At 41.2% G+C, this 17,921-nt stretch overlaps 1 protein-coding gene across 2 annotated transcripts in view; it reads left to right on the forward strand.

Annotated features, from left to right (window-relative positions):
* Window positions 1-17,921, forward strand: part of htr5ab (5-hydroxytryptamine (serotonin) receptor 5A-b) — a 39,885-nt gene that overhangs the window by 4,646 nt on the left and 17,318 nt on the right. For both annotated transcript variants that reach the window (XM_081356309.1, XM_081356308.1), the window contains one exon: window positions 14,760-15,825. In XM_081356309.1, coding sequence (XP_081212435.1) covers window positions 15,118-15,825 — 708 coding nt within the window. In that variant the 5' untranslated portion in view covers window positions 14,760-15,117. The remainder of the gene's footprint in view (window positions 1-14,759; window positions 15,826-17,921) is intronic.

Genomic DNA, 17,921 nt, shown 5'->3' on the forward strand with positions numbered 1-17,921 from the left:
GACAGCCTCTAGTACAGCTACTTTTCTGTGCTTCTGGGATAAAGATGCTTCTTCCTGGAGGATGGATCTTTAGCTGCTGACATTATTGCAGGAAGGTCAATATGAAGACAGGTAGTCAATTGAAGTCTCCTGTGTAATTTCAATTGCTACAAATAACTGAACCGAATCCGAAAGCACACAAGAACAAATTACCCAGAGGTGTGTAGAGTATCCAAACACTGTAATCAAGTAAAAGTACAAGTACTTATAGAAATAATTACTCAAAGAAAAAGTAATAATCTTAATAAAAAGAGTAAAAAAGTATCCCATGAAAAATATACTCAAGTAGCTAGTTACTAGTTACTTTGGATCTTATATATACAACAATACAATAACATGTTATTATTTAGATAGATATTTAATTTAAATGATTATATTATTATCATAATTAGATATCTGAAAAGACAGAAGAAACCAGCACTATTTTTATTTTTCCTTTGGATTGTAGAATAATAGTATTATTATTATAATAGCTTCAGTAGCTCTGGAAGCTATGGTATTTCTGTGGATCGGGAGTAGGTGGTGTGGAGACTGATATACCAATGAAGATTGGCTTTCTCAGTTCACTGTCCTGATCAATGGTCATAAATGGTGGCATCTCTGGCCAGTGGTCAGTTGTCTGTCTGAGGAATTTTGGACCCTTATTCCATCTGCTTTCCTAGACTGTGTCACAGAGCAGTTTTCCCTTTGTGATGTCATCTGCAGGGTTCTCCTTTGATGGCACGTATCTCCAGTTATCAGACTCTGTGAGTTCTTGGATTTCTGCCAGTCTGGTGCCTATGAACACTTTAAAACGACATGAGGGTGACAGCAGCCAGGTAAGGACAGATGTGGAGTCAGACCACAGAGTAACACTGTGGATGGGCAAAGTTAGCTCTGTCTTCAGAACTTTTTCACCTGTGAGTGCTGCACATAATTCCAACAGTGGAATGGTTTGCTGCTTTTTCGGGGCTACTTGAGATCTACCGGTTACAAAGGCTACTTCCACTCTACCTTCCAGGTTTTCAGTTCATAAGTAGGCCACAGAACAATAGGCTCACTCTGAAGCGTCGCAGAAAATGTGGATCTGCCTCAGGCTGTTAGGCTGATCCAGTTCTTTACTGCAGTAAGACCTCGGCAAAACAGCGTGCTGTAAACCATTCAGCTCACTCTCCCATGCTTTCCACAAGTTCAACAGGTTCTCAGGCAGACAGGGATCGTCCCACTCTCTTTTCTTGTTCCATAACTTCTGTACGATCACCATGGCCCGTGTTGTGAATGGCACAATATAACCTATGGGGTCATACTGGCTAGCAAGGATATGGTATATGCTCCGCATAGATGGAAGTGGGTGGTCTGTCCGCCGCTGCTTATAGGAGAGAGTGTCTGATGAGCAATGCCAGTGTAACCCAAGAGTTGACTCTTGTGCATCTTGATGACCTTCGCTGAGCCACTGGATGCTGCTTTGAGATCGAGCATCCGCTGGCAGGTGGCTGATGACTGATGGATCATTGCTCGCCCACTGTCTTAGGTCAAAGCCTCCGGAACTTAAGGGGCTGCGGAGTCTATCTACAAGACCTTTCGCTGTCTCACTTGAGGTGAAGCTCTGAAGGCAGTTGTCAACATAAAAAGATTTCTCTACTGAAAACTGTGTGTCTTCAGACTCACTGTGATCCAGGACGTGCTATGTAACACGTATGTTGCGCAGCAAGGACTGCACGTTGTTCCGAATGGAAGTACTTGCCATTCATACACATCTGGTGCCTTGTCTCTCTGAAGATTTCTCCAAATGAATCTCAGTAGTGGTTTGTCCTCAGGCAAAAGGCGTACCTGGTGGAACATCCCACGAATGTCACTACTAATGGCAATGGAATGTTCTCTGAATCACAGAAGAACTGACAGAAGAGAAGGACTGAGTGGTGGACCAGGGAGCAAGTACTCGTTCAGGTTGTGGCCATGGTAAGCAAAGGAACAGTTGAAGACAACCATTTTCTTCCCATTATGCTCCACCAGATGATGTGGAATGTACCAGCTCTCTTTGAAACAGTCCACCTGCTCAGGAGTGAGTTTTGTGATGTAGCCAGCTTGCTGTAACCTGACTATCTCCTCTTGGTAGGCTGCCGCTTGATCAAGATTCTTGTTCAGCCGATTTTCTATTCCCCTTAATTGTGGCAGGACAGCTTCTTTGGGTGCATGTATACATTGCATACCTTTGGCACGTAGAAGAGGGGTTGCATAGCGCTGAATTCTGTTAACATCCACTCTCACTGTTTTGTCCTGGAGAAGTTGGATGGACTCTTGGTCTTGTCTAGACCTTGTCAGTACCTTTTCATTTCGATATGGAAGAATGTCCATTTTCCACAGTTTCTCCACATTCGCATAAAGGTCATTAGTGGGCCGAAAGCTGGTGAACAGACATTGCTGTGGGGAAAGTCTGCTGGTTAGTTCTTGTGCTAGGCCCTGTAGTGTCCATCCTAGGCGTGTTCTCTCAGCTGTTTAGGAAATGTCTGTTGTTGTCGCAGTATGGACAGTAAACATTCACCCCTTCTCTCTTAGCAGCAGTTGGTTTGGGTGGATAAACTGGTGATGCTGGGCTGGGCTTTGGTTTTTCTGTACCAAGGAGGATGGTAGTGGGTTTGCGGGGCTACCTAGAGTCTCTCCTCAGTTTCCTCCTCGGCACTGTCGAAACTCTAGACTGACTGGTATAGTCAGTGTGGTCATCCTGAACTTGTAACTTGTACTCAAGCCAGTCCGCAAAGTCCAATAATGTGAGGATAGTGACATGAAGAGGGTGTGTGTACCTCTTGAAACTGGACCTGAGATCATGTGGCAGTTTGCTCATCAGTCTGGACACATGTGATCCACACTCCAACTCGACATTGCCTTTCTGACCCAGGTGATCCAACATACTGACCAATGAACGCACTTGGAGTCCGAACATGCGAAAAGTTTTCACATCTGCACTGCGAATGTTTGGTCCATATATCAGTTCTGCAATGCGTTGTAAGGCTAGCTGATGGGGCTGGCCATACATTTTATTGAGGGCTCTCATGGTGTTTGTGAAAGGAAAGCTTGAGTTACTGTATGAGTCTGCCACACATAGAGAACCACTTTAAGATGGTCAGTGAGGATCTGATACTTGAATCGCTCTGTTGTATCCTCAGGCAAAATGTTCTCCAGTGCTATTCTCAGTATAGATAACTCTCTTGGATCAGGGGATGTTAGGAAGGGAATGGTTGGAGCAGGGCCTCTGTACATTTTCTCCTGCATTGATGGAGGCTGATAATACGATTGTCTGTATCCTGGATGCAGATGTGGCATACGCTCATATGCTGTGGTCTCGAAATCTGACTGATGACCTGGAATGTATTGGGAGGAACGTGAGTACCTAGGTTGAGGTGAGTCACTGTAACACTTGTGGTGGTACTCTATCATGTATTAAGGAGGAAATGTCCATGTTTCTGAAATCCTCAACTAATCCAGGACGCTCATCCATTGTAGCTGGGCACAGTTCTCTCATGACCGTAGGCAGCGTTGGTGGGTTTGTCCGTGGGGCTGGAGTAGGACAGAACCATTGTGGAGTCTCAGGGCTCACCACTGGAGAAAAGGGAAATGGAGATAGCACTGGTAAAGTCACTGGCCTGGAGGGGGCTCCCTTTCTGCCTTAAGACTTTGAAGTTCCTGATTTAACATGGCATTCTGTTGTCGCATGTCCTGTAATGCTGAAATAATCTCTGGAAGCTGCCTAGTTTGTAGCCGCAAGTCGGCGTTCTCGTTTTTCATCACCTGCAGCATGGCTGTAAGCTCTACTTCCTCTCTCCAGGAGAAGTCGATCGGGTCCATCCTACCATACTTGATGACTGGACTCTGCTATGGCTGAAGTCTGGAAGTGGCTGTCGATGTGGCAATGGCTCACCAAGCTCGTAATCCACTAAATGAGTCGGTGGGTTGATCTGTCTTCGTGGACGCACAACTGGCGCTTCTCTCTTAGGTTGAGACATCTCTGTAGCAATTCACCAATCCGGCTCGAAGAACCTTGAAAAATCTTGTGAGTATTCACTCTAATTGCTAGTTCAGGTTGGCTGAAGGCTACAGTTTGTCCAGTCAGAACAATGATGTCTCACTCAGGTTATATTCAAAATCGTTGTTTTATAGGTGCATAGATGTGTGGTTCTGTGAATACAAAATACGCATATAAATATGTGCGCTAACACTGTACACGAGCTGTGCGCGATCTGCATGCGAACATGGCTACTGCTGCATGTGCAGTCAAACCGAGATGTAAACAACTATGAGCGCATGCGCACGACCTGAGATACAACCGTGCATTGGTGATTATAAGGAATAAGTCAAGTCACCTTTATTTATATAGCGCTTTTTTTTACAATACAGATTGTATCAAAGCAGCTTCACAGTGATAACATGAAAATAATACAACAAAGTTTGTTTCTAGAAGAAAATTGCCTCATCGTCCACCTTAAGTAAGGCAGATCAATACTATTGTTGAATATTAAATGTCCCCAATTAAGCAAGCCAAAAGCCAAGGCAACAGTGGCAAGGAACCAAAACTCAGGTGACAGAATGGAGAAAAAAACCTTTGGGAGGTAAGTCGGGGGCCAGTTCTCCTCTGGCCAACGAGCGAACAGTGTATGATTATGATCCAGGCAGCATTACAGGTCAGAAATCAGATTGGATCAGAACATTCAGAATATTTATCCAGTTCCATCTGGTTGGAAGTAGGAGTCATCATGCCGGTATGGAGACGAGTTTGATGAGGATCAGTGCTGATGGCTGTCGTGTTGATGAGGCCTTCACAGGGCTGATGAGGCTGGCACTTCAGGGATGCGTCATGGATGGGTCCAGGTGACCATCTGATCTGGATACGGCCGGGATCCGGCTGACTTCAGTAAGGCAAGGCAAGTTTATTTATATAGCACATTTCATACACAATGGTAATTCAAAGTGCTTTACATACTATTAAAAATAAACAGAAGAAATAAGAATATACAAAACAGTTTAGAATAAAGAAACAAGAAAGAACTAAAAATAATTAAAACAGTTTAGAATAAAGAACAGTTTAAAATAAAGAAACGAGAAAGAACTAAAAATAATTAAAACAGTTTAGAATAAAGACTAAAATAAGACACAGTATAAACAGTCGGACAGACAGTGACACAGTGCTCATTCATTAAATGCAAAGTTAAACAGATGTGTTTTGAGTCTGGATTTGAATGTGACTACTGTAGGAGCACATCTGATCTCCTCTGGAAGCTGGTTCCAGCTGCGGCTGGCATAATAGCTAAAAGCAGACTCTCCATGCTTAGAGTGAACTCTTGGAACTTCTAGCTGATGTGATCCTAATGATCTGAGTAATCTGTTGGGTTTGTATTCCGTGAGCATATCTGCAATGTATTGAGGTCCTAGGCCATTAAATGATTTATATACTAGTAATAATACTTTAAAATCAATCCTATAAGTAACTGGCAGCCAGTGTAATGACCTGAGTACTGGTGTGATATGTTCATATTTTCTGGTTCTGCTAAGAATCCTGGCAGCAGCGTTCTGTATGAGCTGCAAATGTCTTATGGTCTTTTTGGGAAGGCCAGTGAGGAGTCCATTACAATAATCCACCCTGCTGGTGATGAAAGCATGAACAAGTTTCTCTAAGTCTTGACTGGAAACAAAGCATCTAATTCTTGCAATATTTTTCAGATGATAGTATGCTGATTTAGTTATTGCTTTGACATGACTATTGAAACTAAGGTCTGACTCTAAAGACACACCAAGATTCCTGACTTGATTTTTAGTTGTTTGACCTTTAGAGTGAAGGTATGCGTTCACCTTGAGAACTTCATCTTTGTTTCCAAACACAATGATTTCAGTTTTGTCTTTGTTTAACTGTAGAAAGTTTTGGCACATCCAGCTGTTGACTTCATCGATGCATTGGCACAGGGAGTCAATGGGGCTGTAATCGTTAGGCGATAGGGCTAAGTAGATCTGTGTGTCGTCTGCATAGCTGTGGTAAGCGATTTGGTTCTTTCTCATTATTTGGCTCATTGGGAGCATATACAGGTTGAACAGGAGTGGCGCAAGAATTGAGCCTTGAGGGACTCCGCATGTCATGGGCGTCCACTCAGACTTATGGTCACCTATACTCACATAATAACCTCTCCCATCTAAGTATGACCTGAACCATTTTAGGACTATCCCAGAAATCCCCACCCAGTTTTCCAGCCTGTCCAGAAGTATTTTGTGATCGACAGTGTCAAATGCAGCACTGAGGTCGAGTAGAACCAGCACTGATAATTTGCCTGAATCCGTCTTTAAGCGAATATCGTTTATTATCTTAATGAGCGCCGTCTCTGTGCTGTGGTGCGGTCGGAAACCAGATTGAAAATTATCAAAGTATCCATTTGAGTTTAAGAATTTGTTCAGCTGGTTGAAGACAACTTTTTCAATGATTTTGCCTGTGAAAGGAAGATTTGAGATCGGTCTATAGTTGCTTAATATAGTCTTATCCAGATTGCTCTTTTTCAGGAGGGGTTTGACAACAGCAGTTTTAAGGGAGTTTGGAAAACTTCCATAGAAAAGTGAGGCATTTACCACTTCTAGGAGATCTGCTTCTAAACAGTCTAACACACTTTTAAAAAAAGATGTGGGAAGTGTGTCAAGGGCGCAGGTTGATGTTTTAAGGTGCTGAACGGTTTCTTTCAGAATTTTGCCATCAATTTCTTCAAAATCAGACATAGTAACTACTTTCTCAGGTTGTAGTCTGATCTGTCTGACCTCAGTGCAACTCAAGGATGTGCTGATCACCTTTCTAATATTATTGATTTTCTCAGAGAAAAAGGTAGCAAACTCACTACACTTGCTGTCGGAGAGCATTTCACTGGGAATCTGGCTTGGGGGATTTGTTAGTCTGTCGACAGTAGCGAAGAGATTTCGAGTATTATTTAGGTTTCTGTTTATGATATTGGAGAAGAAAGTCTGTCTAGCTTTGCCTAGTTCCATATTGAAAGCACGAATGGTGTCTCTATAGATGTTATAGTGGATTACAAGTTTTGTCTTTCGCCACATGCGCTCTGATTTTCTGCATTGTCTTTTCATAATTTGCACTGCTGTTGAGTTTCTCCAAGGTGCTTTTTGTTTACCATTCTTCCTGACTTTCACAGGAGCAATATCATCAATTACATTTTTAACCTTCGAGTTAAAAGAAACAAGGAGAGAATCAACCGAGTCAGCAGATATGCTCGGTCTTAGGGATATGGCCTTCATAAATAGTACACTAGTGTTCTCATTTAGGCATCTCTTCTTGACAGACACAGATCTAACTTCAATGGCAGGAGAGATCAATAAATCAAAGAAAATACAGTAATGATCAGAGAGTGCGACATCCTTAATATCATTCAATGAAATGTTTAGACCCTTACTGATAAGTAAATCTAGAGTGTGTCCACGATTGTGTGTGGGCCCATGTACATGTTGAATCAGATCAAAAGTTTTTAAAACAGTATTGATTTCTTTTGCCATATTATTTTCTGAATTATCTATGTGAATGTTAAAATCTCCAGCAATAGTGAAACTGTCAAACTCTGAGGAAATTATTGATAACAGTTCTGTAAAGTCTTCAGCAAAGGCTGAAGAGTATTTTGGAGGCCTGTAAATAGTGATAAGTAAAATCCGTGGAGCACCTTTTAACACAATACCCAGATATTCAAAAGACGGGTAATTACCAAATGATATTTGCTTACATTGATAGACATCTTTAAAAAGAGCAGCTACACCCCCACCTCTCCTTCCAGCTCTGGAGACACTCATAAAGGTAAAGTTCGGAGGAGATGTTTCATTGAGGATTGTTGCACTGCAGCTGGCTTCTAGCCAAGTTTCATTTAGAAATATAAAGTCCAGGTTGTATGTGCTTATAAAGTCATTGACTAGAAGTGATTTATTTTTAAGTGAGCGGATGTTTAAAAGTGCTAACTTAACAGTCTTGCTTTTTGTGTCCACAATCTTAGTTTGTCGTGTGATAGGCACCAGATTAGATGGGTTTGCTGTACGGCTTTTAAAGGCCTTAGACTTTCTAACATGTGAATGAACAGATGATACAGGAACACTGGGTTCCCGCTTGTTCTGTAAACATTTGAGAAAGTTACTGTTATCACAGCGGGGACCCGGCACAAATCACTTGGAGCTGGTATCAGTTGATTTTGTAACACCTCGAGCAGACGGTGGAAGTTGTGGGCCCTGGCGTTGTGGAAGGGGCCTTAATGCTCGGGGAGGAGGGGGAGGGGGGAGAGGGCGAGCTGCGCCCATAGACTTTGGTGGTAGTGATGTTTTTCTGGTTGATATCTGGGGGCTTCCAGCGAATTGGGTTCCAGCATACACTAGTTTTTCCATTTTCTCTGAGAAACACATCAATGGGGATGTAGGAGATAGTGATAGCGGTGAGAGTGGCTGTGGTGTTAATGGAGGCTGTAATATGCTGTCTTGGCTTTCCTGGTCGTGTTTGGGTGCTGAATCTGTTGTTACTGGTGGCTGTAATGTACTGTCCTGGCTTCCCTGGTCATTCTTGGGTGCTGAATCTGTTGTTATTGGAGGCTGTAATATGGTGTCCTGGCTTCCCTGGTCATTCTTGGGTGCTGAATCTGTTGTTATTGGAGGCTGTAATATGCTGTCCTGGCTTCCCTGGTCATTCTTGGGTGCTGAATCTGTTGTTATTGGAGGCTGTAATATGCTGTCCTGGCTTCCCTGGTCATTCTTGGGTGCTGAATCTGTTGTTATTGGAGGCTGTAATATGCTGTCCTTGGGAGCTGAATCTTGTGACATTTCTAATATGTCACAGTCTGACTCTGGTGAGCTCAGTGGGCAGGGCTCAGCTGAAGTTGTGTCCATGAGCAGAAGTTGTTTTGGCTGCATGGTGTTATCATTGTCTTTGTGAGATGTGTCAGCCGCATGTCCATTCAAGTCCTGAAGCGAAGTCCTGTGGTCATTCAAACTGTGTCCAGGTGAGTGTGTGCCATTCTGGTTGATTGGATTGGCAGAAGGATGGTGAAGGGAGAAAAGGATATTGTCCTTTAGCACTCTTGAACCCAGTTTGTTTGGAAGATGGCCATTTTGTTGAAACAGTGGCCTCTGATTCCAGAAAAGATTAAAGTTGTCTATGAAGTTCACTCCTTTTATATTACAGGTTTTTTGCAGCCATGAATTAAGCCCAAGCAACCGTGAGAACCTGTTACTTCCTCTTGCTGGGAGTGGTCCACTGATGAATGTTTGTACTTTCAGTCTTTTGAGTGTTTCAAAAAGTTCATTGAAATCCTTCTTAAGCTGTTCTGACTGCTCTTTATGGATATCATTCTTCCCCACATGAATGATGAGTCGATTTGCAGTCTTATGTTTCATCAAAATGTTTTGAATTTCTCTGTTTACGTCAGAGGTTGTTGCTTGTGGAAGGCAGCATGTAGTTGTATCTTTCGAGCTGATATCTCTGATCGTAGAGTCCCCAACTATCAATGTTTTGACCTCGGCTGCGCTCTGAGCTGAGTGCCGCTGTCTGCTTGACCTTGAGCGCCTGTTAGTATCAGAGTGAGCTCCTGGCTGTCTGTGTTCATCCACATTTAACAAATTTGAGCATTCCTCATTCAATAATACTTCAAATCTGTTCTTAAGATGAATAGGTTGTGGAAGACGACCAGTGTTTGTAATCCTTGTAGCTGTGTATGGTGTAGATGAAACTATTTTTGCCTGAGAGAGTCTAATGCCTCTATTTTTGGGTTTTGCCCCCTCTTTGTACCAACGGTTTGTAGGTCGATCGGCTTGTTTCTCTGCACTAGGTCTGTTCTGTTGAGGAGCATTAAATTCATGACACTCACCGGCTGTGCGCTGTATTTGTCCTTGATGAAACTCTGTTGTGGGTTCCGTCTGGTTTGATCCTACCATTAGCTTTGTTTCAAGAACTGTAATCCTTTGTAAAAGTTTTTGGCAGTTAGTACAGCAAGTAGAATCAAAAGGACGCATTTTCTCTTATCCTTGTGAATGTTTTCTCTTCCGCCAGAATGTAAGCAGTTCAGTTTTCTCTTCCTCGGAATGTAAGCTTCAGTAAATTCTGAAGGAATGAAACTAATTCTGCTTTTTTATAGTAATCCAAGCGTCCTGAGCACTGTGCTGATTCACTGAAGTTAAAATTAGGAGATAAAATGTAATAATAACGAAAGCGATAGAGCAAAGTGCGGAGCAGTAGGCAAAAGCGTCCGAACAGTAGCAAAGCAGGAAGTGCAGTAAAGAGGGGAGGGACTGGTTGACACTTCAGGACTGCGTTGTCATCGTGTCTAGGCGCAGGTCCTTCATCAGATCTGGATACGGCCTGGATCCAGCAGACTGCGGTAAACCTCGGATAAACAGAGAGACTAATATTAGTGTAGACGCCATCCTTCTCATGATGTAACAAGTACATCAGGATTTATGGCGAGTGTTCCCGGTTCCAGCTGACCTAAACTATGCAGCCTAACATTGAATTATAGAAGTCTATAATGTGTTATGTGTATGCTAGACCAAAGAGATGTGTTTTTAGTCTAGATTTGAACAGACAGAGTGTGTCTGCTTCACGGAAAATGTTAGGAAGATTGTTCCAAAGTTTTGGTGCTAAATAGGAAAAGGATCTACCGCCAGCAGTCGATTTTGATATTCTAGGTATTATCAACTGGCCGGAATTTTGAGATCGCAATAGATGTGAAGGACTATAATGCGTTAAAAGCTTGTTCAAGTACTGGGGAGCTTAACCGTTTAGTGCTTTGTAAGTGATCAGCAATATTTTAAAATGTATATGATGTTTAATAGGGAGCCAATGCAGTGTTGACAGAACCGGGCTAATATGGTCATACTTACTGCTTCTAGTAAGAACTCTATCTGCTGCGTTTTGGACCAGCTGTAGTTTGTTTATTAAAGGGATACTTCACCTCTGGAAAGATGAATATGTATTTAAAATAGGTAATTTATGTAGAATAAATGTGAAGACATTTTTGAATTTGGAGCTTTCTAGACTGAGAAAAGCCAGAAAATGTATTTTTGGCTTATGTGGATGAAAGACAACAACTCCCAGAATGCACTTGCTTCGCTGCCCTAGGAAGCCACTCCCAAGCCACGCCTACCGGTTAGAGAGCGCAGTTGAAAACAACAAGGTTAGGCTACTAGTCTCCGTGACGAGTTTGCCCGGGTTTTTGAGATCGCACAAAATGTCCGGGATTCTGCTTTTGCGTTCTACAGTCGCCATTCATCATGTTTACTGTGGCGAGCAGGACGAGACTGAGGGGCGCGGGAGAACGGCGCAAGGCCGGTGGTGTCATTACTGAAACGCGCCGGTCTCGTATCTCTCACGGAGGAGCGGGAATTTTCTTTGCAGTGTTAAAACGCACATCAACCGATCACTTGTTTAGCGTTCATGTAAACACTACATTCAGATTCACCAATCGGAATGGATTCAGCTAGATTGAAACAAAAGGTGTGCATGTAAACAATGAATGGCGACTGCAGAAAGCAAAAGCCGAATCCCGGACATTTTGAACGATCTCGCGCGCCGGACAAGTCCGGGAAAAGGAGGATGGTAACCCCTACTACTCAGCTTTCTCCTACTACTCAGTTTTCTCCACAGAACAAGAGCCTGTTAACTTAGCTTCCAAAGAAAGACGGCTGAACTGTGTGTACATTCTGTGAGGGAGATCCCACCTCCTATGGGCGGGTTGAAAACATGCGGAACAGCTCCTACTACTGGCTGTAGTCTTTAGCCTCTGCCCAGAAAATCCTCCGATGACGCAATATGACGATTTTTGCGTCATCTGAGGATTTTTTCCTGACAAAAAATACATAAATCTCTCATCTCATGGGGATATGAGGGGGGAAAGCATGGTAATTCGAAAATACTACAGGTTTTTTACTAATACAAAGCTTAATGCTAAATCCTGAAGTATCCCTTTAAGCGTGCAGGGCAACCACCCATAATAGCATTACAACAGTCTAGCCTTGATGTCATGAATGCATGAACTAATTGTTCTGCATTTTTCATTGAGAGCATATGACGTAATTTAGATATATTTTTAAGATGAAAAAATTTGGTTTTACAGATACTAGGCACGTGACTTTCAAATGAAAGATTGGTATCAAAGAGCACACCCAGCTTCCTAACCGACGACGAAGACTTGACAGAGCAGCCATCAAGTGTAAGACAGTATTCTAGATTATTAAGTGAGGAAGTTTTTTGTCCAATAATTAGAATCTCTGTTTTTTCATAATTAAGTAGTAGGAAGTTGCTAGTCATCCAGTTTTTTATATCAGCTATGCATTCCGTTAATTTTGTGAATTGGTAAGTTTCGTCAGGGTGTGAAGAAATATAGAGTTGCGTATCATCAGCATAACAGTGAAAACTAATGCCATGCTTCCTAATGATATCTCCCAAGGGTTGCATGTACAGAGTGAACAGCAACGGTCCTAGTACTGAGCCTTGTGGTACACCATACTGAACTTGTGATCGATAAGACATTTCTTCATTTACTGCTACAAACTGATAACGGTCAGATAAGTATGATGTAAACCATGCTAATGCAATTCCATTAATGCCAACATAATTTTCGAGTCTATTTAAAAGAATGTTGTGGTCAATAGTGTCAAATGCAGTACTAAGATCGAGTAACACTTATAGAGAGATGCAACCACGATCGGATGATAAGAGCAAATCATTTGTGACTCTAATGAGAGCTGTCTCAGTGCTATGGTATGGTCTAAATCCTGATTGAAAATCCTTGCAGATATCATTTCTTTTCAAAAAGGAACATAGTTGTGAAGATACTGCCTTTTCTAGTATCTTTGGCAGAAACGGTAGATTCGAGATCGGCCTGTAATTGACTAATTCTGTAGGATCAAGTTGTGTTTTTTTAACAAGCGGTTTAATCATAGCCAGCTTAAACGTTTTTGGTATTGTCGTAGATTTTTCCCTAAACCTAACTTAAGTCTTATCTCATCTGACCTAAGCCCACCTGGGCCTGTAATATTTATACTCTAGCGCATCTACACGTCGACATCGGCTGAGTACAACCCTATACCCTAGCGTGTCTACACATCGACGTCAGCTGGGTGCTAATCCTATACTCTAGCGCGTCTACACATCGACAGCGGCTGAGTCTAATCCTATACCCTAGCGCGTCTACACATCAACGTCGGCTGGGTACTAATACCTGTTCCTGTTACTAGCTTAATTTCTATGCAGGAATAATCGACAAACAGACCCCAGCAAATGTCCTTTAAATGCTTTAATCACGGCCGGAGGATCTCTCGATCAGTTCTCAGAGAATCTCTCCCAAGAAGAAGCAAGGCCGGAGGATCTCTGACAAATTCCATTGAGAATCCCACCAACTAAAAGAACACAACAGTTTTTATAGAATAAGGAGGTATGGCAAAAATGTCATAATTTCCCCACAATTTGATTGGTTTTTATAGACAAACCCTTCTGTTACCTTCATGTTAGGCCTGAAAAGAGAAGTAAGGTTAGCAGTTAGAGACATGGTTAGTTTAATATACAGTTTACTATTTTATCTATTAAAAATCCACCTCAGTATGTATCCTAATGACAAAGATGAATTAATGATATTAAGAAGGATCTATGACCTCTGGAAGCATCTTTTTCAGTAGCTTAGTCGGTATAGGGTCTAACATACATGTTGTCGATTTAGATGATTTAACGAGTTTAGAAAATTCTTCCTCTCCTACAGTAATGAATGAATGTTTTCCTTAGGGAGACTACAATGCACTCCCTGATGCAATGCTGTAGTAGACGGTTGCATAGTTATAATTTTCTCCCTGATATTATCAGTTTTATAAGTGAAGAAGTTCATAAAGTCATTACTGCTGTGCTGCTTGGAAACTTCTGGGCTTGAAGCTTTATTTTTCGTCAGTTTAGCCACTGTTTCAAATAAATACCTTGGGTTTTGTTTATTTTCTTCTAATAAGGTTGAAAAATAAGCAGATCTAGCAGCTTTTAGGCCTCTCTGTATGCAATCGAGCTCTCTTTGTCACAGCAGCAGAATATAATTAAGTAAACAACATTAACTGTAAACATGGATACGGGCGGATTGGCATTCGTTGAGAATGTTCAATAATTATATGATTACTTACAGTGTGATACACGCAAAATAAGTAAAAACTCCTCCGATTTGGGCTAATACGCTATATTTCACTCTACAAACTATATACAATATTCAGCCAATCTCCTTTTTCTTTTATCATCCGTCTACTCTCTTCTCCATCACTTCGCGAACTCCAGTGGAAAGTTTTGAATAGTCCATGTGCCAAGGGAGCAACACTTTCTACAATAATACCGAATGGACCTTATATATAGGGATGCTGTGATAGGTGAGAGTCTGCTGATGCAAGCTTGACTGAAGTGACCTGCCAGAACTAATGCTACGCTTGATTTTGCACTTATAGATGGGACATTCATGGGATTGGGAAGTGAGGCAAAGCTTATAGTTTGTACTGTTCGAGGCCAAAATAAAACCCTTCACAGTGTGCACATCCTCGGCCAGGATGTGTTTACAATGTCCTGGCACAAACACATGAGATATATATACTGTATATATAAAAGAAATCCATTCCATAGCCTAGAGCTGTTTTCTATTTCAGGTGGTAGCTGAATAAGACGATTTTGTGGGATGAACTATAAAATTCATTTATGCCTTTTTTTCTTTCTTGTCTTTTAGGATGAAGGATGGAGGATGGCTTCTCCCATCTTCAGATGTGTGTCCTGTGAACCTTTAAATCGCTGAAGGCTATAAAATCACGATTATCAATATGTGCAATCATAATGTCATCTATAATCAGTATGGCAGCACTTTAAAACTCCTACCTTTTCAGTGACCGGCATACAAAACACCCACTCAGAAAACAAACTCTTGTAAATGTTTTCAAATGAATTAACTTGAAAACATCCAAAAAGAAAACCATGCCTGACCTAAAAAACAAACAAAAATCCATTCACTCTCATAAGTGACTTCATTTATTTTCACCTTGCCTTTTAATTAGAACCAGATATCTGTTTGCATACAGTCACATGCTGCCATGACTCAACCCAATGTTACAGTACTCTTGGCTAATATCTCTGGAGGATCTGAATTGGGTAATCTATACCGTCCTTTTTCTGTGTTCAGTGTTCTCACGCTCACTTTGCTGGCCATGCTTGTGGTGGCCACCTTTGTATGGAACCTTCTGGTTTTGGTGACCATCCTGAGGGTGCGCACCTTCCATCGTGTTCCCCACAATCTGGTTGCCTCCATGGCCATCTCGGATGTGATGGTTGCAGGACTGGTTATGCCCCTAAGTCTGGTTAGGGAGCTTTATGGACGGCGGTGGATTCTGGGTCGGGCTCTGTGTCAGGTCTGGATCTCATGCGATGTACTCTGTTGCACAGCCAGTATCTGGAATGTGACGGCCATTGCCCTAGATCGTTACTGGTCCATAACACGCCACCTGGAGTACACATTAAAAACACGCAAACGAATCTCCAATGTGATGATTGGCCTCACATGGTTACTCTCCTCTGTTATCTCGCTTTCTCCGCTTTTTGGTTGGGGTGAGACCTACTCAGAAGTCAGCCTGGCTTGTCAAGTAAGCCAGGAGCCCTCATACACAGTTTTCTCCACCTTTGGAGCCTTTTACCTGCCCCTCTGTGTGGTGCTCTTTGTCTACTGGAAGATCTACAAGGCTGCCAAGTTCCGCATTGGCTCTCGCAAGACCAACACCATCACACCCATGGCTGAAGTCATAGAGGTAAAAAAAAAAGTTTATATAAGATTATGTATACACAGTGGCAAGTTTGTGATCTCTTTGAAAATACCTGGATTTTTGCATTGATTACTCATAAAAATGTGGTCTGATCTTTAAATCTTATTTTATAGATTATAGATATATATAATTATAGATAAACACAATATGACTTAACTAATAACACAAATAACTGTTCACATTTTTATTAAATATAATGAGCAAAAAGTAAGTGAAACATTTTGTAACTCTTAGATCCTCCATTAGCAGCTTGTCTTGATAGCACAGCCCTCTTTAGGGTATGTCACATTTTTTTAGCCATTCTTTAGTTGGTATTATTTGTGTGATTTGGATCATTGTCTTGTTGCATCAACCATCCTCTTTAAAGCTTGAAGCCATTAGCTTCTGTCCCAACATTCTCCTGTAAAATGTCTTGATGGACTTTAGAATTCATTGTTCCATTAATTAATTCAAAGTGTCCAGACACTGAGGCAGCAAAGCAGCATTAAACCATGCTCCATCCACCATGCTCCACATTTGAGATGAGGTTTTAGAGTTGATGTGCAGTTCCCTTTTTTCTTCAAAACATTGTGCATTTTTGTCTCAATTGGTCAACTTTTGTCTCCACTGTTCACAGAACATTTGCCAAAGGCATTATGGAACAACCTGGTGGTTTTAGGCAAACATGAGACATGCCTCAACAGAATTTTATTAATTTTTTTCCCCTAGTGTTGTCCTTTCATGAACCCCATTATTGTTCAGTGCTTTTGAAATAGCAGACACATGAACAAAGACTTCTGCAGTTTGTAGAGTTTTCAGGGGTCTTTTGTTGTTATCCTTGGGTTCATTCACACCTCTTGTTGTGTTCTGAAAGTGATCTTTGCAGGATGCCCACTCCTAGGGAAAGTAGCATCAATCCAGAAGTTGGCAAGGGCATAGTAGGGACATTTAGTAGGGACGCTGGGGACATGTCCCTACCAATATACAGGGTGGGCCATTTATATGGATAATACGTAATAACATGGGAATGGTCGGTGATATTAAAAACCCTCATGTGGTGTTCATGTCATTTTTGACTGGAGAAGATTTTCTTTTTCCTGAAAATACTAGTTAATGTTATCGCATTGAACTGAAACTTAGTGACTTTGTTCACAGAGACTATAACAACTTGTCCAAATTTTTATTTATTTTTTTTTACTTTTTTTGTGTTGTTTTTTTCACCTTGTTACACCTATGGTGTTCGCGGTCAAAAATGACAGGCCTACACAAAATAGCTTATAAATCCCTCGTTATGCTATATTATCCCCAAAAATTGGATTCAATCTTTTTATCAACTTGTTTTCTTTCAATTAGGACTGGTTTTGTATTCAATTTTCAAACAGTTTAATTGTAGGAGTCATTTATGCGAGCTTATGCACCTCAGTTTTTGAGTGAAAAAAGCATTATTTGTTAATAACTTTGGCAATATTGAGAAAAATATGAAAATAAATTGCACTGTTGATCACACTAGTCTACTTTAATGTTTAACCAGGACATTTCTTTTGAAATGCTTTTATTTTGTACAAAATGACACAGAGTCACACTTGTGGTGTTCCCGGTCAAAAATGACGAGCCTACACAAAATAGCTTATAAATCACTTGTTATGCTATATTATCACCCAATATTGGATTCAATCTTTTTGTCAACTTGTTCTCTTTCAATTAGGACTGGTTTTATATTTCTATTTGCATCTGATTAATCGTAGGCCTCATTTATTTGAGAGTAGGCATCTAATTTTTTTAGTAAAAAAAAACATTATTTTTGAATAATTTTGGAAATTTTAAATAAAATCTGAAGAAAATTGGCACTGTTGATCACACTAGTCTACTTTAATTTTTCACCAGGAATTTTGTTTTGAAAAACTTTTATTTTGTACAATATGGCACAGAGTTACACTTGTGGTGTTCCACTGGGCCATTGAGGGCCATTGTGGGCCATTGTTTCAATGGGCCATTGAAAGTGAATGGGAGAGACCAATGCATCCAATGAATGGAACAACACAAAATATGTATCATTTTAAAGCTTAGAATCTCGGCTTTTTAATGCATCTAATCACTTTGAT

The sequence above is a fragment of the Scardinius erythrophthalmus genome (assembly GCF_964197995.2).
Source record: "Scardinius erythrophthalmus genome assembly, chromosome: 2".
Classification (NCBI taxonomy): Eukaryota; Metazoa; Chordata; class Actinopteri; order Cypriniformes; family Leuciscidae; genus Scardinius; species Scardinius erythrophthalmus.